At 31.5% G+C, this 26073-nt stretch overlaps 1 protein-coding gene across 1 annotated transcript in view; it reads left to right on the top strand.

The window, feature by feature from the left end:
- Positions 1-18191: 18191 nt before the first annotated feature.
- Positions 18192-26073, top strand: part of Neurl4 (neuralized E3 ubiquitin protein ligase 4) — a 118378-nt gene continuing 110496 nt past the window's right edge. Inside the window, exons 1-3 of the mRNA XM_075355773.1 lie at positions 18192-18395; positions 21709-21810; positions 24891-25004. Of these exons, the coding sequence (XP_075211888.1) occupies positions 18240-18395; positions 21709-21810; positions 24891-25004 (372 nt within the window). The 5' untranslated portion in view covers positions 18192-18239. The remainder of the gene's footprint in view (positions 18396-21708; positions 21811-24890; positions 25005-26073) is intronic.

Here is a 26073-nt window from a genome sequence, read left to right as displayed (position 1 = left end):
TGTCTTGCTAAAGATATTTCTTCAAAAGAATATAAAATTAATATTTCTACTAAAGAATGTTGTTCAAGAGTCGTTCAATAATTAAAGGTACAAATAGCTGTGAAAGTAAAACGCTTATTGAGAGGGTTATGATACTTTTAGAACAGTTAATTCATAACCCCATTGTCCAAGCTTTTTAATACCTCTATTTTACCAAGCGAAGTATTTTGACTACACCAATACAATTTTGTGATTTAATGTAATATTTGCTTTTAGATTCTGTTATTTTCAATGAATAGCTTTATTTACTATTGAAATACAGTTTTTAAAATTATTAAAAGTATTTAAACTGAACATAAATGCACAGTACAATAAATTTTATATCATTCACAAGAGAAATGTAATATTGGACACCTGTAAAATTAAAAATGTATACATTTTTGGTTGTCATTTTAGTAAATTAGTACTTGGTCTCAAAATAACAAATAACATTTTTGAATTGTTCATTCAGGTACATTTTTTCACAACATGCACTTCACAATAACAGTTTTTTCTCTATGTATATTACAAATAGATTTCTTGCACATTACACAATAGAATCTTGTTTTACGATCTTCGTTGCTCTTGCAGTCTTGACATTGCTGTGATGTTGGTAACTTGGAACTCTGGGGTTGGATCATTACTGTTGGAATTTCAGTATTAATGGTTTCAGCGCATCTTGTACATACTTATAAAGACTACTGATATTTCTAGCTCTTTCCTCCATTGTTGCCTTTGCTGAGTCCAAATGCCACCTGTCATGAAGAGTTTCCATTGGCTCCAGTTATTCTCTTGTCACTCAGGAAATCTTGGTGTGTACAAAATGTATGCATTCAGTGCTACAATATCTACCATCTCCATGAAAAGACTTAGTGGCCACTGCCTGGTTCCTCTAACACAGCTGTAGTCTCTTGTCATTTTGTCTCTTGTTATCTACGGCACCTTTAGTTTTGTTGTAGTGGAGTATTATTTCAGGTTTTATTCACTTTCTTCACCACTCACTTTCCTCTCATGATGCTGAGGAGAGAATAAGATTACCGACTTGCCCCTTTTTGGAACATAGGAAACTACAGTCAAGTCAGATATGAAACCAAACATTGAAGAATGAACTTGTTTCTTTCTGTCAGGCAACAATTCCTTCGGAATTTCTTTCTTATTGGAAAGCAGGGTACCAACCAGTGTCGTGTTTCATTTTACTAGTTCAGCAGCCATGGGAAAACTGGTGAAAAAATTATCAGTTGTCATGCCATTGCTTTATTCAGCAATGGTTCCATCAGATCCAAAACAACTCTGTCTTTGATTCACTTCTCGAGTGTTTTCCACCATTCCCGTGTAAACTTGGAGCCATAGTATGTAAGATGTCTTCACATCAGCACAAACCCAAATTCTAATACCATACTTTCCAGCCTTACTCTTCATATAAACCTTAAAAGGGCAATTTCCTCAGTATGTTGCTAATCGCTCATCATAGATCGCTGTTGATAATCGCTCATGTAACATATTCATGAGGATAGAAGTTTTTACACAAATTAGACTGAAATATGTTAAACACTACCTGATGGCTTGTAGCTTGTCCTTGGTTTCTTCATTTCTTTGTGATCTTGTATTTCTGTTGTCAAATTGCAAGAATTTCAATATGGAAAAAGTTTGTTTCTTGACATAGCAGCAGAAAAAAAGACTACCGAAAAGCTACATTACCTCCCTATAGATCTAAAGCACTTGTGCGATGTCCATGAGTTTGACCAGCTGCTATAAGAACTGCTAATGCAGCATATACTTCAGTTGCACTTACATCCCTCCATGTGTTTTTTTTTGGTTTTTTTTGACAAATGAGCTGCATTTCACATAGAAATTACTCTTTTTGCTTCCCTGTTTGTTTTTTCGACAATAACGCTCACAATTTCTGGTAAAATAAATAACAAAAGTGATTGTTATTGTTTTGAATGTTTTCCCATTATTCATTGGTCCAGTGTTATATTCAAAATGTTGTGAAGTCAGCATCACCCAACTTTTGGTGGTTCACTGGAAAATTGTAGCCCAGTCCTAGAAACAAACACATCTCCAATGTCTTTATCTTCTTCCTCTACTTGCTCACATAAATATGTGTTAGCTTCTGATATTTCAACTTCATCTATTGCTGTGATATGGTCTTTGTCAAGAGGTTCCATATATTCATTCAATTCATTGTCAATGTCCCACTCATTTTCATTGTCACTGATATCGGAATTGTCTGGACTTTCCAATATCTCCTCTCTAGATAGTCCTTTGGGATCTCTACTTGCAGTTGAAATCTGGACTCATGTAATTTCAGTTCAACAGTGAAAATCCAATTCACAGAAGACACAAATAGGCAACCCAAGCAAATGATTGTAAGTAACCCGAAACAGTAGAGAACATATGTTATTTGAGCTAAAGAATGGATGTATGGTAAAACTCAGCAATGAAAAAATTAATTAACATAGATAAATGAGAGAAATATTAAAATCTTCATTTTTGACAAATAGGAAGATAAAAAATGGCATACCAAGCAGGTAGCCTTACAAACCCATCAATATATCTCGTCAATAAGAACTATAAAAATGAAAAAAAAATGGGTCAGTCACAAGTGAGAATACAATTTAGTCATTTTAGGACAAAGTCTTGAAACCACAATTATGTATCTCTTCAGATAAAATTATTATAGGTAAAAATCAACCTGGTGTATTCATAATAGCCTGCTTGGTAATGTGAGGGTTAAGTAAAATTTTTTTGTTTATAACCTCAAAATCTCATTTTATGATGGTGAGTCTTCTTAAGACTCGCCATTGGTTGGGTGAAGTAAACCAAGCATCAGCAAGACAAATCATGATATCAATCATTCATGATAAAAAAAAACCTGGTTTTTGTCGATTTTCTAGATCAGTGAACAGTAAACAGTGCGTACTGCTGTGACATGCTTATCAACAAAGTAAAATTAGCAATGTTGAAAAATCACCCTGGGATCTCAGTACAATGTGCTAAATTGGCTCTGACATCAACACAAAAATTTCTTTGCAGCAAGCAAATAGATTGATTTCATAAAAAGTATAAGTTTATTAATATTCTGGAAATCATGTTAAAAAGTGAAAAAAATGTTACATTGATTAAATAAACCATTTTACTCCAGAGCAATTTATATTTTTAATTGTTGAATGACCCTCGTTTAAATTTTTTCAGTAATCAATTAATGGTCAATAAAAAAATATTTTGGTGCAATGAACTGAACATCACCAGTAGAAATTAAAACCTGCCATTAAATGTTAGTTCTTTACACTTAGTTTGGTCATACATAGTATTTATGTATTATTAATATTTTTTGATCTAATTATGTATTTTCATAACCAATCATTAAAAAATCAAGTCCATGGTGGTAGGATTACCCTTCATTTATTTTTTTGTGGCTTTTATTTGGAAAAAGAAGAAACAGATTGAAATGTATTTCAGCAACATTTAAAAAATATTTTGTACTTAAGTTAATAATTTTTTATTTTTGATTTAGAATATATTTGGTAATTATCATAAAGGACAAGGTATAGAGCAAGGTGCCTAGTCATTTTACCTGTTAGTTTTCTCCTATGAATATATATAATTATAATCAGTTAATGTAAATTATCTAAATTATTAAAATGTTCTGTTTCTGCTTTTTTGCACATAAAATATTTAATGTAATTATATTTATAATATTAATTTAATGTTGTAGAAAAGTGATATCATATGATTTTTCTTTAAGGCATTTTTACAATGTATGCAGATAATATTTTATTACTGTATTCATATTTACTCTTTTCAACTCAAAATAAATTTATTTTATTTTATTAATTTTTAATTTATTTCTAGCTATTCTAGACTGAAAAATATATTTTTCAAGAATTGTAAATTTAATAATAGTAAGTATTCTTCAATGAATTATCATCAACACTTGTGTTTTTTTTTTTTTTTTATATTTCTTCAATTATTGTTTTTGTGTTAACTTAATTTTTTATTTATAAAATTAATTTTTGTATGCAGTTTAATTTTACTTTACTTTACCTTTTTGTCCTGTTGAAAGAAGTGAAAATTGTATTTTTTTTTATTCAGTTTCTTTTTTACTTAAGATTTATTTATTCCAAAATAAGATGTCATACCTCACCATTTATACTTTAGCCATTTATAAATTTAGTTATGTGGTTGCAAAATTTTCACTGCAGAAATTTGTTTCATTTCTGCTGGTTTTTATTTTAAAGTATCTGCAGTGTAAATATCATACAGTAGTTCATAACTTTTAACAATGAAAATAATTATAATTCAACATCACATTGTTTCAAATTTGGTCACCCCAGCAGTAGTTCAATCTAAATTGAAGGATACTCATTTTTAACTGAAATATTCAATTGTAATTTTTTTTGTCATGTATATTTTTACCAAAGATTTTATTAGTAAAAATTATTTTTTATGTTAAGTTGTGATTTTTTTAAATTAAATACTTAATCAACTTTAATAAAAGAGGAAGTTCTTAATTTAACCATTTTTTTTTTTCACTTTCTTACCAGATGGAATATTTCCATAATTTTATTTTTTATTTTGAATAGGTAGTTGTCTATGGTGATCCAATAAGTATTTTTTTAAATACGTTTTTAAATTAAAAAATCAAACTGCATAAATAAGAATTTTTTTTTAAATTATAATTATTGCTTAATATTGGTTTATTACAGCAAAGTGGTATAGCCTGATGTTATTGTGATAATCAAACTATTATCTTGCAAAATTCAAGAAATTTAGCTTGAAAATTTGAGTACAAAATAATACTTGTTCCTGATTTCTAAGAGCCTCGGCTCATGTAGCAGTCTCAAGATCATTTCTCTTGGATTCCTTCTATTTTTTATTAAGACTTACGTTTCACACTTTTGCATTTCTTGCAAGCAGTTTTTTCCCATATACGAGGTGTGTTCAAAAAGTAATAAGAATTTTTGTGTTTTGGAAATAATTTTATTTATTCATCTACATTAATATTATCCCCTTCAAAATAGTCCCCATTAGATATTTACACTTGTGCCAGCGCTTTTTCCAATCCCCAAAACACATCTGGAACTCAATCTTTGGAATAGTGTTTAGCTCTTTCAGTTATTCTTTTTTAATCTCACCTATGCTTGTAAAACGACGGCCCTTTAAGGATCTCTTTATTTTTGAGAGTAGAAAAAAGCCACATAGAGCCATGTGCGACAAATATGGCGGCGGGGTATCATTATAGTGTTGTTTTTGGCTAAAAATTGACAAACAAGCAATGAAGTGTGAGTAGGCGCATTATCGTGGTGCAAAGACTATGAATTGTTTCGCCACAAATCCAGGCGTTTTTTCTTGGATTGCTATATGCAAATGCCATTGAACTTTAGGTAATTTCTTATTGATCGTTTAGCTACTAATTGTAGCTAATAATTGAACATAATAGCTACTTATTGATCATTTGATCTTGTGGCAAGAACTCGTGATGCATTATGCCGTTAAAATTGAAGAACACTGCCTGAACATAACCTTCATATTTGACCATACTTAAGCTTTTTTTGGTCTTGGTGATTCAGAATGCCTCCACTGGGACGATTGAGCCTTAGTTGTGACATAATATCCGTAAATCCATATTTCATCACCTGTTGTGACACATTTCAGTAGTTCTGCATCATTGACTTCATTTAGCGACTCCTGAGAAACTTCCATTTGCTGCTGTTTTTGTTTGAAATTCAACAATTTTGGAACAAATTTTGCTGCCACACGTTTTATTCCCAAAACATCCGAAAAAATTTCATGGCATGAGCCAATTGATGTCCCAACATCATCAGCGACTTCTGTGATTGTGATTCAGCAATCATTCACAATCATTTCTTTCACTTTTCCACGTTTTCATTGATTGTTGATGTGTTGGGGCATCTAGGGCGCTTGTCATCTTCAACATCTTCACTATCTTTTTGGAAACGCTTATACCACTCGTAAATCCTTGCTTTACTCATAGCAGACTCACCAAAAGCAATATGTAACATTTTTAAAACATTGCTACAGTTTATTCCATTCTTATAGAAAAATTTAATACAAATCCTCTGATCCATTATTTATACAAATAAAAAAACGCTGATCGTACCAAAACACGTGTTATCCTTTTGACAGCTGACAACAGACTAAACATCCAATATGGCTGAAAATGTACAGATACTATTCAGACATGTTTACCAATACAACAACAAAATTCTGGAGAATCAGACTAATACAACCCATGAAATTTCAAAATTCTCATTACTTTTTGAACACACCTCATAAGTAACATTTCTGTAGGCTTTTCTAAATTATAAAAAATAAAATAAAATTTTTTAATAAAAACAAACTCAAAACTGAACTAAAAAATACTCTTTTTTTTTCCAGTTTTTCAAATATTAACATTTTGAAGTCAGTGCCAAAATAAGGAGGGTTAGTTAGTTAGTTGTATCTGTTTGATTTTTATTTGACTTGACTTCTAAATTTCAAAATTTAAAGAGGATTTGAAAAAGTAATATTATTTTTTTTTTTTGGCCTTTAAGGTAACCCTTTTAAAACAGTTTACTTTTTGTTTTTAACAGTTGACTGCCTTGAGAGATATTTTTATCTCTCAGCTTTCCAGGCTCATGACACTATGACAAAAGTCAGTTGTAGTTGTGGTTGCTTATGTCAAAAAGGTTTTTTTGTTCTATTGAATAAATATGATTCCCTTTGACTGAAAAAATTGAAAAAAAGAGCCTTAATTTTATAAATATAGGCAAGAGACAAATTTTTTCATAAAATTGAATTACAAAAGAAAAGATTATAAGTGAAACTTTAAATCATGAAATAATAAGAGAACATACTACAACCTTTTGTGAGGTATTTTACATTTTTAATGTGCTAACTTTCAGCAACTGTGTCTTTATTACTATTTTCAATGTTTATTGCACTAATACTTTAAAAATACTGCTTGTCAATAACAAATTTAAAAATCAAACATAGATAATTGAGTTACACAAAAATAATTAAGCAGAATTGAATTTATAGCCTACATATACTATTAACAATTTTTTTTCTGATATGTCTTTCTTTAAGCAAATGGTCGGTCTCCCAACAGAGAGAACCTTTTTTTTTTTATAGCAAATTTTACATCGGGAAGCCTTAACAGTCTTAATGATTATATGATCTTGTCAAATTACTTCTGTAGCTTTCTCCTCAAAAAAATATAACTACTGTTTCCTCTTTAAATTCTATAATAGTGATTGTTTTTTGTGCATTTTATATTCTTTATGCATTTATTGTTGCTGTAGTAAAACTACAAAACAACTTGGCTGTTGTATCAAAAACAATTTTGTGGTAACATTAAGCAACCTCCTCAAAGAAGTACTGTGTGCAGCAATTTGATCAGACTAATCAGTAAATGATTTACTCTGTTGTAGCCCACTACAACAGAATGCTTTAGAACAATCTTTCTCCATAGTTTTACTAATACGATGTCATCTTTGTGATTTGTTGATAACAACAAAGTTCATTTTTATCTTTCCTTTATTATTTTCTTATTTTTCCTAACTATTTGATTATTTCCCTGTGTTTCAGTTGTCCCTGCATGACTTCCTAGGCTTTTACTTAGGTTCTTCTGTAACATATCGATTAAATGAGTGCTTCAGCTTAATAAGTTCTGAACTAACTGAACACTGGTATACCAGTTGTCAGTGTACAATATTCTACCAGTATGGAGATAGGGCTCCATAAACTATAAACAATTTTTTGTAAGGTTAGTCCATCTCTGACAGTAATTTTTTTTTTCTTATTGCAATAGACTTTATATACCAAAGTATAACAGTCTTCAATACATATTTTGAAAAATTGTATGCCCTACTTGTGGAATTTTCCTTCGATGTATTGGTGAAAAGATATTCGGTCAAGAAAAGGAACTATATTCTCATCCGTACATAATGGTTCTTCTGGATTCTGAAATTTGAAATGATTGAATCAATAATGTTTCTTGATTTTATGCAGTCATTTAGGTGTACTTTTACATTATTCTCTACATGAAACATAATCAAAATGAGTTCAAATCGATTTGTACTCATGACTTTTGAAATTGAGGTGCAATATAAAACATCATTTCTCCAGAAGTGACCGATGCTATGATGAAAACATAACCACCCCCTTGTACATGAGTATACAAAAAAATTTTGTGATTTCAATTTTAGTTGTAATAACTTATTTGACTATATGAGCATTTGGTGATGTATCATCTTGAGAAGCTTTTTGTTGCTTTGCATAACAACTTGTTTCTTCTACAGTATTAATTATTTAATTGTGACACAAACAGGAAAATTTAAATGTGAGTGCAGTCATAATATCTAGAACACCCGGATTAACTCTCAAGAAGTTCACCATTTGGATTGTATAAGATATCAGTCAATTTTTCACCATTTATTGGTTTTATCCCACTCATTGTTTGGAATTAATGGCTGAGAGTTACTCTGAAGTTGAGCCACATTACATTATCAGGTCCAACTACATCTAAATTATAATCAGTAATTACAGGTAAATTATGGTCAATAATAATTGGGTCGACTACATTATTATTAACCACTTCGATTTCTCTTGGGCATAAAACATTTATTATTTTAACATTATCATTAATAATTTCTTGATCCCAAGAAGCATCACAGTTGCTGTCATCCAGAAATAAACTTTCATTTTCACTCAGTTTTGATGGCAGTTCATCAAGAAAATTATTCACAAAAGCTGATAATTCATCATCATCATGATAAATTGAGAAGTAATAAAGTATAACAATAAACAAACAGTTAAAAACAAAAATTATTAGAAATTTCAAGTATACCGATTTAACAGTATGAAGTATTGCAGTTAAATTAGACAGTTGTTTTTATTTATATTCATATGTTTTTGTTTATTCTCATTGAATAAAGAAATTGTGTTTTTAAAAAGCAAAATAAACTTTTAAGCACCATAATCACCCAATCAGCAATTTAAACAACTCTTGTTATATGCAACAGAACACAAACATATTCCACTACTATTATTTGGTTTATATTATGAAAGCTACGTTATGGAAAAACACTTGTTTAATCTATTACAAACGTAAAAAATAAAAAGTATTGTATGCTTGTGTATCAGTATTGTATATCAAAAGACTATTGTAGTAAAAACTCTTATCGGCCTTTAAGTTACAAAAAAAGCCAACATTTAATGCCCAGTAACATTAAACAAGAAATAAATCAGAAATATTTTCAAAATTGCATAATTTATTTGAATTATAGCTTTTAAAAATAATGAAAAATGAGAAATTAAAATGTATCTTAGTAACTGAAGACATGGCTTTAGGGCGAGACAGATTTGTCTCTCATAACGAATTATACAAGTATGACCGAGAGATTGATTTTTCTCTTAAAATCACTCTTTGTAAATACATGAATTATGATTTAGGCAGCCAACCAGTTAAAATTTGTTTACTTAGTGTTCAATAAAACTGAAACATACTTTTAAGTTTACTAAATCTTAGTACTATTTTTCTAAAAGTGCAAGATTTTTCAGTTATTACTGTTGAGAAAATTTTATACCATATTATTTTATTTGTTATTAAATTAGATAAAAATTACTCATGTAATTTATTTATTTTTTTTATTTTAATTGTTACCTATAACAATCAATCAGATAAATTTTTTAATAGGAAGACGAGATGAATTAAAATCGTTATTATTTAAAAACATTTTATGATATACATGTACATTTATTAATAAGTCTTGCAAAATTTTTAAATTTAGCATGTTCAATTCCTTTTGCTTTTAAAATTTTTCTATTTGATGAACTGGATATACACATTTAGGAACTTGTTATAAATTTTGGATACAGTTAATGTTTCATTGTCCACAGTTTTGCTCATCACAATACTGAAAAATTGTTGATTGGTGAGGTATGACTGAATTTGTTAAGTAGTTTTGAAGTTTTTGTATAATATATCAAAGCAAGTCTATATAATGAAGTAATATTAGTTAGTATAATGAATGATATGAATTTAGTTTTTATTTTCCACAGCACAGAAAATAAATTCAAGTTTTAACAATTATAGGATATTGTCATTAAAATTGTATAGTTCTAAGATAAAACAGATTTATTTTGATTGCTAAATAATTCATTCAATTTTAACTACAAAAAAAAAAAAAACGAAAACTATTAATAATTGTTTTTGTTCATTATAAAATATTAATAATAAAATAGTTCTTTGTCTAGATTAGTAAGTGTTAGATTTCAGTATTATTTTTAATTACATATTATTTTTCCTATGCAGTTGTTTTAAAAGTATTAATTTTATATACACGGTAGACCCCAATTCACAACCACTTAGCATAATGACCAATTTATAAGAGAGCCATTAATATACTAAAAGGTAATTCATAGTTCACACAAAAGGGGGATCCTTATTACTGTCTCTTTACATGTATGCCCTTGTAGTAATACGCAATTTTTATATTACCTCCTTTAACTTGTTCTTTCTTTCCAACTAAATTAACAATTTCATTTTCATAGTTTGTACCTCAGTAATGTATTTTTAAAATCAAACTTGTTTTACAGTAGGATTAGATTTTAAAATATTTTCTTAAATGATGTGATATGCTTGAAGATATAATGTTACACAATTAGAAATTAATAATTTCTTCAAAAAAATGTCAGGCCACTTTTGAACAAAAATATATACAAAATCTGGTGTGTAAGCAAATGAAATAGCAGAAAAACCTTTTATTACTTAAGTAATATTATTAAAAAGTGAGGATACATATTTGAAAGAAGTAGGAAATAAGTGCATCACCAGTGATTGAATTGGAACAGGTTTACTGGTGAACGCAATCACCCTGTCTGTCTTTTAACTAGAAAATTCTTTTTTCAAATGTGTTATTAGTATATCAGATATTAAACCAGGTGAAGTGAGAGACATGCAGATCAAGGTACCTGCGTGTCTTAAATCCATGGAAAATTGACAATCAATCTCGCAAAGCATCTTTGAGCAGCTCAAACAGATAAAAATGGAAGGGAGAAGATCTTGCTGTATGGTTCCACTATCTCAGAATTAAAGTTAATGGTTGTATGGTGTGGCGAGCCGTGTGCAGACAGATGTTATCTTGTAACAACACTTTCTTCAACAATAGACATCGACGTTTCTTGTGAATTGCTGGCTTCAGCTTGTTTTCCAACATTTCACTGTAAACTTGCACTTTTGACTGTAGTCCCCTTTTCCATAAAGTCTCAGTAGATGCCCTTTTGCATTCCAAAAATGTGGTTAACATAACCTTTCCCACCAATGGCTCACTCTTGAATTTTTTTCTTCATCTGAGATCTTTGATGTTTCCACTCCATAATCTGGTGTTTCAATTCTGACTCATAGTAATGAACCCACATTTCATCACTGGTGACTATTCTTCGAAAAATGTGTCGCCTTCCTTGTTGATCGAGTAAGCATTTGCAGCATGTTGGAGCTTGTGTTCTGCAGTAAACAGTCTCGATATTCATCACGCACATACTTTACCTCATCAATAGTAACTTGTGTATTCGTCAGAACCATAACTCGAGTTTGCTGAATGTTGTCTATTGTGGAGGTTGATGGCATCCAGCTCCTTTTTTGTGCATCACCCTTGTCCAGCCACTTCTTGATCCATGAAAAAGCACTTTTATGTGATTAAGCATTATTCACACCCCTCAAACAAAAAAATTTGGTCACTGCTCATTATACGCCCTTGCTGCAAACTGCTAGCAGAACAGATATGTTTACACTGTAACAGCTGGAAAGAAAATGATATAATCAAGGTCAAATTTCACACATGTGATGACAGTTGTAACAACTATAAACACGCATGTGCAGAAGGCATTATGACAACCTTGAAGGGTTATTATCGCAAAAGTATAGATAATTTTTTAATTGTCCTCATCCTAGCTGGTGATGAAACCCGGACCAGTTGATCTGTCTGCAACGACTAGGCTCTCCAGTACTAAGGACTTGCCTTGCAACTATTCTCAAAGAATCAACTAGGTCATTATAGCAGGATTCTATAGTAATGAACAAAACAATAAAGATGAAGCAACTGAAAAGCATGTGATTAGTTTAAAATAATTTTTTTAATTTATTTACAAACTTTGTAAAATCTTTAAAAAAATTTAGGTGAAATGTTTAAAAATAATTATGTAATTTATAGGCTAAAAATATGATTGCATTACAAAAAAACTGTTAAATGAAGAGTTGTTAGCCTTTACCTGTAGAAGTGGAAAATCGGTCAGTTGTGTCCATGTTTTTCAATATCGTATGAAGATGACCCTGTTGCATCACCCTCAGTCAGTGTTGAATTAAAATATTATTTTGAGATCAGTGAAATCCAACTGACCTTGTGTAAAATTATTCTTAATTGTTTTATTCATAATTTGTCCTTAGTTACATGTTTATTTCATTGTTATAAGATAGCAAGTGCATACTTCACTTGTCCTTAAAATACAATGTAATTTATTGTTTTCTCTTTCTCTCCCTCATTCTTATCAGATAATTTAATACCTGGTTTAGACGTAAGAGTAATTCATTTCTTTTGTGTTTTATATATATATATATGTATTTTTTTTGTAATTTATAATGGAAATGTTTATATGTGAATAAATAATCTTAATGAAGTTAAATAAAAATAATTTTATTCAATTAATGAATTTTGTCTGTTCTTTTATACCCGGTTATACAATTTCATTACTCAGGTAATCATAACTGGTCATTATTATTTTTTTTATTATCTTGATAAAACAAATTTTGTATTATCAAATATATGTACTCCTGTATATATTTGTTTTCTACTTGATTTGTCTGAAACTTTACAACTGAGATATTTTAATAATATTTAGGAAAAAAAGAAGTTATTAATCACTTACTAGCCAACGCCTGCCCTTGGCTGTTGAACCATTCGGCAATGCAATAAAGATGGGCTTCTGTGAACTCCAGGCTCTCATCCAGCTGGGTGTGGTCAAGGGCCGGACAGTCACTCAACTAATCAGCATCTATTGTCTCGCAACCACACAGCGGACACTCAGGAGATGCCAGAACATGGATGCGGTGAAGGTGACAAGCAAGATAGTTGTGACCAGATTTTAGTCAGAAGGCAGCTGTGCTGACCGATTGCAGTAGGCCAAGGTTGATAGGACCGTCAGTGACCAAAGACTCCCATCTCCTACCAGCAGCTGTCTTGGAGAGGCACTGTTCATTCCATCTGTCAACCGCCACATCGACCAGTGCCCTGGATGAACACAAGGATGCGGGGTAACTAGGTTGGGGTAGAATCATTCCTAACTTTGCCAGTTTATAGACCTCCTCATTTCCATGTTTGTTGATATGACTGGGTATCCACTGAAACATCAGAGTCCACCCCCGATTTCCCAGGCTTTCCAGGTCTTCTACACTCAGCCGTCCTCCAGCAGTCCATTTGGGTGCTTGCGCAATAGATTATGTATAGCGGCTTGAGAGTCGACCAAAAACACTGCTTTCAAAGGAGAAACTAGCTTTTACAATTGCTGCAGTGGCATGCACTGACAGTCTTTTTAGTTGGTTGGTTCTTTTTACTGCCTTGTCCACACAGTTGTCCACATGGGGTTTTCACATTAAACATCTGTCTAGTTGAACCCCTAAATATTTGGATACATCGTTCTCCTCCAGCACTGTTCCATTGTGCTGAAGGTGGATCTGTGGTATTTTTGTTGACGGAGAGAAAAGCTGAAAGGTGGTTTTTGATGTATTCACTGTCATCGCATTTTGCCTCACCCATTGTTCTAGTTTTATCAGAGCCTTGTTTAAACAGACTTTGAGCGAAGAGATGGATGCACTGGTTCCCCAGAAAAGTAGGTTGTCTGCATAAAGGAGTGCCTGGACACAAGGCACGCTTCTTACCACATCCAGGATATCGTTTATCATTAAATAGCATATAGCTCAAGATGGCTGCCTGGGCTAGTCCTTGCCATTGAATGCGAAATCTCGATGTGCAGTTGGAATATTGTACCCAGATCTGTCTTTGGGACAGGAATGATTTTACCTACATAAAAGGTTTCCAGAGATTCCCTGTCTGGCAAGCATATGTATGTGCATAGGCCGCCAGATGATGTCATAAGCGGCCTTCAGGTCCACCAGTACTGCCACTGTTGACATTTTCCTGTGTAACTCGTCCTTAACTTGTATAAAATTGGTTAAATGGTCCATTGTGCTGCAGTGCTTGCAGAATCCTGCTTGAACATCGTCAATGAGTTTTCGTGCTTCAACCAACTGATTTAGACAGTTTTCAATCATCCATTCCGCCACTTTACAGAAAGCACTCGTCAACAATATTGGTTGATAACTCTCCGCTTTATTGACTTCTTTGCTGGTTTCAGTATAGAAACGATTTTAGCCTTTCTCCATTGTTGTGGCACGTGCCTTTCCCAAGTCAAATTTATGATGACTAGAACTGTTTTCTTAGCGGCATCGCTAATGTGAATTAAAAGCTCGGGAAAAATACCATCAATTCCTGCCACTTTCTTTTTTTTGTCTGCAAGAGCACTCTCCAGCTTAACAGCAGTAAAGGGAGCATCAGACACCTCCTGAGTTCTCTTGTCCAAGCACAAGGTAAATGGACATTTGGTCAGTGTCCTGACAATGGCTTTTATCTCCATGGACATAGCTCACATTCGCATAGTGCATGCATAAGGTATTGGCTCTATCTATTGGGTTGGCGAAAAATTGATTGGCACACTGCAAGGGTTGCTGCAGCATTGGAGGGTTGTTTTTTGTTAAGCCGGGAGATATATTTGTGAGCTTGCATACCATTCTTTCTAAAATCCAATGTAGCAATAAAATCTATGAAAGCTGAGCGCTTGATGTTTTTGATTTCAGTGTGAAGTTCAGCATGGTATTTCCTAAGTGACCTGAGATCCTCAGGTGCTTTCGGCTGTGTGGCGGTTGTTGTCTCATCTTTTCTTCAGGTTGGATAATGTGGAGTTTTAGAATAGTTTGAAGTTTTTCACCTGCCCTCTGGGTATGCACTGTCATATACAGTCCAGTAAGGCTTTATTAATTGTGTAGATACTCTTTTCAGGGGAGTCAGATATCAGTGCCTCAGAAAGAACCACATCCTTGTACATTTGGAACTTGTCCCAGTCATCCTTCTTGAAATTCTAGCACGGAGCCAGGCAATTATTGTTAGGTGTATTGTCTGTAAGTGAAGTGATGAGAATGACTCTATGGCCACATCCATCGGCCATAGAAATTTAATTTTTGTTTTACCAGAAATATGAGGTGGGTGACAACCAGATCCGGCATTGACGTTTGATCTGAAAATGACAAGAAAGTTGGGGGCGTTTCCAAAACCACTAATTGGTTATTATCAATCATTTCTTCCAGAGTCCTCCCAGGCACCCGGAGTCTTGGATAGCCCCATCTTGGTGAAGGACTGTTGAAATCTATGACGAGAATACTGGTAGCCTGGATTGATGTTTCAACCGCTTTGAAAGAAGGGACGTTACCAGGAGGGTTGTACCAGTCAATCACATTAGTGTTGTCTATTTTTCTACACCTTGACCTTAACAACTTTGAACTTGTCCATCATCTTCCATTTCATGTAACACTCGGAGCTTCGTTGTTACATTTTTTTTAACTCCAATGAATACACCAGAGGCGATTTGTCAGGATCTTTTCATAGTTGTAATGGCATAACTGTTTGTCTAATAAAACTCAGCAGTTTCTGTGGCAACTCCTGCTTCGATGATAGAAAATAAATCTACGTCTAAATGATAGACATTTTGTTTGAATTCTAAAAATTTAGTCCTGTTAAGGCCTCCTGCATTCCACTAAAGGATACAAAGGCTGAGTCCAAGCTCTTAAAAGGGATGGTTTGTGGAAGGTTCTTTGAAGCCATCTTTATGAGAGTGTTAAAAGGCGAACCTTGTGCTGATTGTTTAGATTATGCACCACGAGCAGGCGATCTACTTCACCTCCCCCTCCCAGTTATTAATGTATGAGATCTTATATTATAGCTTCTAAATAAATAATAACAATTGGATTAATTTTAAAATAAAGTTTTTCTGTATGGTCAGTTACTGCTCTTCATGAGAATAGAATTTGCTGAAATTTGACTTACTAAACTGTGTATTCTTCTAGCATAGAAATAAATTTGAAGATGAAATTCATCTTTAAATAAAAATGCTACTTTCTTGCATCTATTATAACTTTGTAAGTAGCAGATTGAACCAATTTTTTTTATTTTGATTTTGTTAAATATTGAGATTATATGTATTATAATATATTTATAATAAATTATGCTTACTTCTTTTGTTTATATTACTAGACAAATATGTTAGTATAATGAAAATATCTCAATTTAATTTTTATCAAATATGTGATTAAGTAATTCATAAAACACTTTCTCTTTTTTTATGTTGTCGATTGAGAAAAATCATTCCTTTTTCATGCATGGCTTCATTCAACAAACTATGTTATTTTTAGAATTTCATAAACTGTAGTAGATGTTGTTTACATATATCCAATATTATTTTAATAATATTCAGTCTATTGTGAATCAGTTCTTTTTAACATCTGGGACCTCTGGATGAAATGGTGAGATGCTACCATTTGCATCACAGAGGCTGGCATCTTGAATCAGTTGAGAGCACAGAACTATCTGATTTCAGTGCAATTACCAATTTATCATTTTTTTCTTTTTACTTATGTATTTTTCACTGAATGAAGCAATCATTAATAAAATTGTTTTTTTTTAATATTAATTGTAATAAGTGTTATGCTTGTGTAAAAATAAGTGTATGGGATGGATGAGGAATGAAGCAGACTTCTGCTGCCCCTGAAAGCATGCTCACACACAGATGTGTGTGTTGTCCCACCCTGATGCTGCATGGTTACAGTAAATCTAAAGTTCCAATACCCCGTCTGGCAATTCCTTGTTCCTACTGTTTTGAAAATGACATGGTGTTCGGTACTTAACGCAATTTCATTACTGCTGTTGGTTTCCCTGCTTTTAAAGTCCATAATCAAATTAAAAAAGACGAATATAAAAATGTTTTGATCATTTTTTGTGATTGAATAAGAATCCGGGTTATTAAAATGATTCTAGTCTGAGTTGTTGATGGGTCATTAAAATGGCTACCATGAGCCCTGACATTTCACTGGAGAATAATCAAAACCTGTCTATCTCAATGTAATATGCCAGAGACGAAGTCCATAACAGCATGCAAGAAATCTTTGTGGAGGTGTTTCACAACATTACGTAAAGAAGCGTAGAATTCAGCACTGTGGTGCATGTGTACATACATTCAACGCTTAAGTAATTAATAATTATAAATTTCAGAATATATACTAAGTACAAAATGACTATTTGTTTAAAGGTACAGTAAGTTCTCGAACATAGAGTTCCATCAACAGCGTCTGAAATACGCCTTAAAACCTGCATGAAAACTACGCTTACAAAACTTAAGACTTATGGCCTTTTGTAGAATTTTTTTATATTATGAGTCACGTTTAATAAACGAACTCTTACCAATTAGTGTATGTTATTGGTTGGTCATGCTGTAGAATTCAGTACCACATACTTCGCATTTCCATGCACTTCAGAGAAACCAGGATAAGTTTTGGGAATGGTGGCAAAGTACTGGATATGGAAATGGAATTTTTTAGTGTATAAAAAATGCTATGCCTGACAGGGATACGAACCCAGCACCTCCGGATGAAAGGCCAAGACGCTACAACGAACTATACACATTTACTGATGAATATATAAGTACATTAGGTTGAATTTTTATAATAGTTTTGTTTCACTTTTTCAGTGATTGTTATAACATTTATAAATATTCTATTTTTGTAGAGAATAATGTTTACAGTTTTTCTTTTTAAATTTAGACTAACTTATGTTAAATGGCTTGCCGTAAGTATATATATCTTCCATTGTTCTTTATCTACACTTTTAAAATTATAAACCGCAAATGGAGTAAATATGGTATTCTTTTTGACTAACGTTACTGGCAACATTTGCAACAAAAATTTGGGGGCTGTGTCGGAGGCGTATGAAGTTCCCGGCTACTTTCTGCAGATAAGCATTTGGGTCAAGGAGATGTAATTTCTATGGCATTCGATCAGCTGTTAAAAACAATATGGCGGTACTAATGTCTAGTATTAGACAGTGTTAATATTTGTTATGGCTGAATTCCATCATAGATGTGGTATTCCTGTTTCATTAAGTAATAACAATCGTACTGCCAATAGAAATAATTCAATCTTCAATCATGGAATAGCGATAAGTAATGAACCATTATTTGACAATGAATTGTTTGAAATAAAAATCGATCGCAAGGTAGTTATCTTTATAAACAAGGTTAAGCGGCTTGTTAAATACTATTTATATGTTAATAAATCATAATTTTCTTACTTCAATAAGTGTATTTTGATGTTTTTGAAAATCATAACGTTACATGCAATTTAAGTTAAAATTTGTTAGGAAGATTTTCATTTATTATGTAGGAATTTAATCATATACTTTCTACATTTTCATTCCAAAATGTTTTGAATTTTAGTTAAGTACATTTTACAGTCACATAAAAACTGTAATAATAATTATTCGATTAGTTGTGGTTGGGGTTATGTAATTTCCAAAGGTTTATTTTGTAATTTGTCATCTGATTTTACATGTTATCACTATGTAGATATAAAATAGGTTATTTTATAAATGTGTCTTATTGTTATCTTGATGGAAAGATGTGATTCAAATATGTACTTATCGCATGCATTTATTTATTTACTGAATCTATTGAAAAACATTTAAGTATTTCCCATTAACTTGTTTGTATCTATATATAACAAGGAAAGGCAAGTCACAGTAAACAAAGGAGAGAGATTAGTTGTAATCTTTTTCTGTCACATTTTAATTTATGAATAGATGAATTAAAAAAAAATTTTGGGTGGACCAAAGTGTCAGGAACAGAAAGAAAAAACTGTTTTTGAGATTCAGATATGGTATTGTGACATTGTGTGAGAAACTGTGAATTAATGGATGTTACGGATTTATTACTATGGTAGAATTTAAATTTGAAAATAAAAATAAATCATAATTTATAAAATGTGAAGGGACGGACACTTGATTTTGAAAAAATATCCTATTTATTACATTAATTAATCTGATGGCCAGAAAACAGAAGTGTCATGGAAAACTTATTTGATAGTGTCATCTGCAGCCAACACACATCGCTATATAAACTCATTATGTATGATTCAAGATGCTTGTGGCCTATTCCAGTGATGCTTATTACACCACTTAGCTCTTCCCCACATTCCCTCAGTGGAAACATGTGTACCACATTCAGGGTCACTGAAATTATATCAGTGGTTAACCTTGATATGTTTGATCCATGGTTCCTCGAGAGCGTTAGTGCAGTACCCTATCCAAGAATCATAGAAGATAGCCGACCCTGAACTATTGGCTGTAATTACTTTAAACAGAGTAGCCTATGACCGATCTGGAACCATAATTAAGAAACTTTCACGACAGTAAGTGCTGAAAGTAGACTGCTGTGGTGAGACACGAACTGCATTATTCTTTCTTTTTGAGAACAGACCCTTATAAATTTTGATTACTCTATCCAGGCTGGCTGTCTAGCTAATGTATCAATGCATACCTCCCTCATATATTTGTTGCAATTGACAATAGCATTTTAATGCCCATATCTAACTGACACTCACACACTACATAACAAACGTCAGCTCCTCAGTCCAGCAGTATATAAACATCACAGCTGTAAAAAAGGGAAGATGCAAATTCTCTAGACAGTTACATAAATTAACTTTGCTATGACAAGTGTGAAAATTACAGCACCACTATATTATGTTCACCAAAATATAGCTTCATTTATGCCCATTATGGCATGTCCAAATTTTCAGAACACCGTCCTCCTGCAGGAATGCACAGGCATCTTGCTCCATTAAAGGAAAGCTCCATATACTAACATTATTGCCTGCTATTATTATTTGCATAAAAAAAGCCACCTATTTAAATAAATAATTACACTGACATAATATAATCTTTGCCACAAAGCGAAAGAATATTTGTTATCCTAATCAGTAAAAGGATTGCTAATAACAACAGAGTAGATAAGAACAGGGCTATACCACAATTTATTAATAAAAAAGTGATATTTAAACTAAATATAATAACCAACATACAAAGTAGCAATAGAAAACAGCAAAAGTCAAAATTGCTTTCCATTAACACAGAAGCAGCAATGCAACCAATTAGGGGTATGAAGTTTTGGTAATCTGAGTAATTACTTGATCAACTTCAATTTTTTCATGCTTTATATAATATAGTAGATATGCTTAGGAACAGGGAAACACAAGATTTAAATATCAGAAAGTAGGATTTGACAGCAGGTGGCCTTTGAAAATTAAAGTCCACGACTTGTAGTCAGTACTCTAGTCAGTTTTTTTTAGTTATAGTGATCTCCATTCTCTGGAGAGAGTTTAGGGTAAGAATTTTTAAAGAGGGGGATAAACAGTAAACTAACTGTAATAGTTATCAAGAGTCAGCCATCGAAGATGTTTGACTGTGCTCTTCGTAAACTGTTTATCTGCCCTACCATGACTAATAGCACAGAATTAGTCCCCCTATCAGAGGAATTACAGAGGTGTCTCCCTCTGTAATTACTATATTTCCATCTAAACAAACTAATAATTTCAGTTTAAACAAATGTGAACAAAATTGAAGGTGATCAAGTAATTTCTCAGAATTGCCAAATTTTTACTGCTTACTCTGGTGTATAGTCTGTTCAACATAAGAGTACACAATATTCAGAACTTCTAATAACATCACAAAAAAGACATGTTCTGATGAAAGAAAATAGTACATTTTAATATTTATATTTTTATTATCTGATTGCAGATTCTGAATTTTTTTTAAATTTAAAAATGTTTCTGGTTTAAAATTTTTAAGTTACCTATGTATGTGTAGTATATTTACATTACGTCTCCACATTCAGGTATTTAATGCAGTACTGGTTTTTGCAGAATTACATCAAAGTAGTCCATGTTAGGATATCCAGCTAGTTATTAAACTCCATCCATGAGGTCCTTATTACTTTCAAAGCATCGATAGCCAGTCAGAAGTTTACATCATGAAGAGAAGAAATGTTATCACTTGACATAGATCTGTTTGGTGGATGCTAGAAATTCCTGCTAGGTTGGTCAAATAAAGTTTTTGTTTAACATGAGATGATGGTTGCGCATTTTCACTCAGAACACTGTGAGCCATCTTATATTGTTTTAATTCATATTGATCTCCAAAGCATCTTCTAAAGCTAAGCTTGTAAAACTGGTTCAAAAAATTCTTTCAAAAATTTTCTTGTAAAAGTATACTAGTATATGATATTTTGGTTTGACATTGCATAGGTGAATTTGTTTCTTGTTCTATGAACAAACGTACATATGCTTGTTGGCAAACTTTATTTTTAAGAAGATTATAGATTGCCTGTGGCTACTGCAAATGTGCAGTGGAGATATGTCAGCCAGTTACAAGCTGTTTGTGGAGAAGCCATGAAGTCAGAATTGACTAAGGTAATAAATATTTAGAAGTGTTTTATCTGAAATCAAATTAACAGGCTACGCGGTTACTTTTACAGATACACTCATGGAGTGGAAGTTTGGAAATAGGAGTTACTGCCTGTGATCCAGGAACTGTGGTTTTCCCTGCAGTTGCCTCTGAATTACGTGGAGGATCATGGGTAATTTTTAAATAGTTAAATTTATATATGTAATATATATAGTTTTTTGTGTAATGATTATTATTATTAAAGTTAAATTTAGTAGAAACTTTTCTATATTGTGTGTTTTTTTTTCTGTATTGCTGAATAGTTTTATCAATTGTTATTTTTAGACTACCTCTAAAGATAATAAGTTTTCACTAGATAGAAAAAAAAATTAGATAATTTGGCTTTTTATTGAATATTTTATTTATTAATGACAATAAAAATTACCAACAACTTTACAAGTCCAAATATATTAATTGCATATTTAGTAATTGTTATACATAAGAAATAATCATAACATGAAAGAGAAAAATTGGTAGCAGAAATTAATTTGATGGATCAGTGCATTAATTAGTAAACTTGAACAATGCTGGCTTTTAAATTAAGAGATTGAAGGCTCAGAATTTCCCAGAATTATTTAAAATCCTTTCTTTATTCAAGTGTAACTTCAATTAACTCATTATATCAGTTAAAAAAAGCTTACATGAAAATTATAGTACACTTTAACCTTGGTCTGGACTAAATAGAAAAACTATGCTCACTTCATTTTTGGCTTGTACGTTGACGTTGCATTCTATTGGCTCAGTTACTGAATAGTTTCAGGTACAGCGTGTATCAAGTGAAAGTGATCCTAATTTTTTATATTTAAGCTTCTATTTTAGTTAATTGTATGTCTTAAGCTGTTGCCATGCTGGTATTATCCATGAAAATAATTTTTAAAATACTGTTTTTTATGGAATGAAATTAAAATTTGGGATTTAAAAAATGGCAAGAAAAATTATTAGTATTATTTATTATTAATTAGTCATTTATTATTATTTTTAATTTGCTAATTATTATTTAATTATATTACTTATTAATAACAGGAATCGGATATGGGACTGTTTAGATGGACTGTTTCCGCTTCTCTTTAGTGTAGTCTTGGAAAATGTCATAAGAGAATGGAGGAAAGCTTACCAAGATAAAGGCCTGAAGCAAGTTATATTGGGATATGCGAAGGAGAATCTGAACATTGACTTACTGGGCTTTGTAGATGATCTCGCCTTCTTGGCAAAAGATATAGAAATGTCAGAACAGCAACTAAATGATTTACACAGAATGGCTAAAAAGGCATGCTTATTATAAATTTCCATAGAAAAAACAGAGTATATGACATATATTAAGAATACACTAAAATTATTATGGACAGTGCTCAAAAGAATTAAGAAGAGGAGAATATTTAACTTGGGTGAAGTTATTCACCCAAATGGAGTGGACAAGGAGTTTTATATGTGGCAGAATACCCAGCTCTGAACCAAGGGGAAGTAGATAAACTGGAACTTGCTGAAAGACGGATACTAAGGAAAATCCTAGGGCCAAGAAAAATTAGGAACTTTGTTGGGAGTTAGATAGAATTGTGGAAGCAATACATAAGTGAAGACTGGCATTCTACGAACATCTGACAAGAATGAATTCAAACATACTTACAAAAAGAATTTTTGACCAGTAATGGTGACAAGTCAAACATTAAATGGTTCAAACAGGTTAAAGAGGCCCTAAGGTAGCAAACATAAACATGATAGATTTAAAAGACAGAAAGTGGTTTGGAAAAAATCTTAGAATTTAAAGGGATTCTGAAGGATAAGAAAGATTGCGCTAACTTAAAGTGGTCGGAAGAAAGAAGGCACAGTGAAAGAATGAAGGAGTATTTGAGTATTTGGAATGAAGGAGTATCTGTGTGGTCCTATAGTGACTGGTATGGAAGAAAAACTATTTTAATGTATGAATTTTTAATTCAGACTTTTGTGCACTATTTATGTCCAAATCAGAAAGAGTTTTTCTGTCCAATAGACTAATTTAAAAAACTTATGAACAAAAAGTAATAACACAAGAGGTACACAATTTAGTGAAACTAATAAAATTATTTTACAGACTCTTTTTTTCTCATTTAAATTTCACTGAAATAAAATCTTCAGTAAGGGATTAATAAATATCATAGTTTATTTTTTATTATTTTATAATTTACTCATCATTAGATTTATCAAATCAAACACATCATTTGTATTCTGTATCTAATGTCTATTCTAACATCTTAAAGTGTAATTCATTCAAAAAAAAGAAATTGCTGGTTTGATTCCACAAGGAGACACATGCATACAGTGACTAGTGAGACAATATAGGGGTCTGTGTGAATTCACAGCGAGCTATACTTGTCAAAGTAAGCAAATTGATACTGTTAGGCATGTGCATACTGATTCTTTTTTTTAATAAATTGTCTGTTATCAAGTAGAATTTAATTTGAATAAAGAAAGTGTGATGAAATAATTCTGAGAGTTTTGCGACCTTGCTGCTTTAATTAATAAGTTTTTGTAATAAACTTCCTAGTTAGATTTTCCCATTTACAGGTTCTTTATTGTGGTTTACTTTTTTCTACTGTTTGAAATTATATCCATTTATAATTTTTCAAAAGTAGTACTTTTCAATTATCTTTTGAGAATACATAATGATGTTAAGTTCTTAGATTCAAGCATTAAAACAGTTTATTTTCATTATTTAATTTATCAGTTGTTACTATTTTTCCCATTTTTCATATTCATGTTAATAGTTTCTTCTTTAAAATTTAATTTTAAATTCATTGTACTAAGTTATAGTTTGTTATACTTTTTGTCAATTATTGTGATTATTACACTTTTTTCTTCTTTTTTTAACGAGTTTAGCTTATTTTTTTAGTGAGTTATTTACTTACTTTTCATGCATTGCCAAAATTTTTTGGTTAGCATATTTAGTAGTTGCTGATTAATAGCTAGTTAGCTATATGCATGTATTTATACTACCATCTTTGTTACACATTTTTAAGTTTGTAGTTTCTTACTGGTTACAATTTTTAGTAGTTAATTTTTTTACTGATGTGGTAGATCTTAATTTAGAAGTATTCAATTTTATTATAATTTTCTAATTGTGTTTTATAGATATTGTTATTCATTCTATTGTTTTAAGTTAATTTTTCTTATAAAAGATTAAAAATTGAACAACATTAAATTATATTGTTTCAATATTATACTTCAATATTTGTGCAGATTTTGGCAGGGCATTCCGTAATAAAAAATGGAAGATCTATTGTTGATGATTATAGTATCGATCTGGATAAAATAGATGAAGGAGATCGTGTTGGCGTTCTAAAAACTTCCGAGGTAAGATTAAATTGCAATTGTTTGACCTGTTCAAATTTAAAAATTTGAATTTTTAATATCATCTCAGTTGAATTATCCCATACGATCCTTTCTTTATCAAGATTTACATCATTTATTTTAAAGTTGGGAAATGTTTTTGAAGAAAATGCTAATAATTGTTAAAAGTATGCTAATAATTGAGTAAAAAAGTACAACCATTTGAATAATGCACATCTACATGTAGTAGTAATTGTCATTAATTAATTAGTAAATTAAGATATCGGATGTGATTAGAAGATTACACAATTGTCCAGTTTTCATACACTTTCTGTTAGTCCTTCTGTTTATTGAAATAATACTCTGCAACTATATAGGAAAAAATGAGTAATTTTATCTTTGAAATCCAACTGCAAAGTGATTACTCTACATTAATTATGACACTATTTTCATGGAATATCATTTAGCTTCACTTGCTCCTTCAAATGTATTAGACAAATCTTTTATTAAGTAAAACTCAAGTATATCATTCTAAATTACCAAAATCTATTTTAATTTCAGGTGACGTACACTCATATAATTTAGAAATGCAGCAGAGAAAATCCTAGTTTTATTACTTGTTTAACTAATATTGTATTAAATTGTCATTTGTATGTGTGCATTAACAGGGATTAGAAGATCAACATTATTCAAAACCACCTCACCCCCAATTTGGTTTTCTTTAGCCCTCAGATAAGTCCATATTATGCTGCTTCTTCCTCTAAGCTCCATTAATATTAAAAATAGAGTAACTATCCACTGCCGATCTCTGTGGCAGATTGGCAGTGTCTTGGCCTTTCATACATAGGTTCTGGGTTTGAACCAGTCAGGCATAGCATTTTTCATTTGCTGAAAAATTCCATTTCTATATCCCACATCCAAGCTTCTAGCTTATGTTGCGATATCAAGAAAAAAAACAAAAATAATAACTAAAGAGTAACTGATTACTGTAACTTGGACTCTGTGAGCTTCTAGCCAAAAGTTACAGGGTAAAGGAAGGAATCAGATAGGCCAAAAGGAAGAATCTGCACACAGAAAAACCCCCCGTCAAATA

The sequence above is a fragment of the Lycorma delicatula genome, chromosome 2, assembly GCF_047948215.1.
Source record: "Lycorma delicatula isolate Av1 chromosome 2, ASM4794821v1, whole genome shotgun sequence".
NCBI classification, from domain to species: domain Eukaryota; kingdom Metazoa; phylum Arthropoda; class Insecta; order Hemiptera; family Fulgoridae; genus Lycorma; species Lycorma delicatula.
The sequence above is the reverse complement of the archived record's forward strand: the minus strand, read 5'-3'. Positions and strand labels throughout refer to the sequence as shown.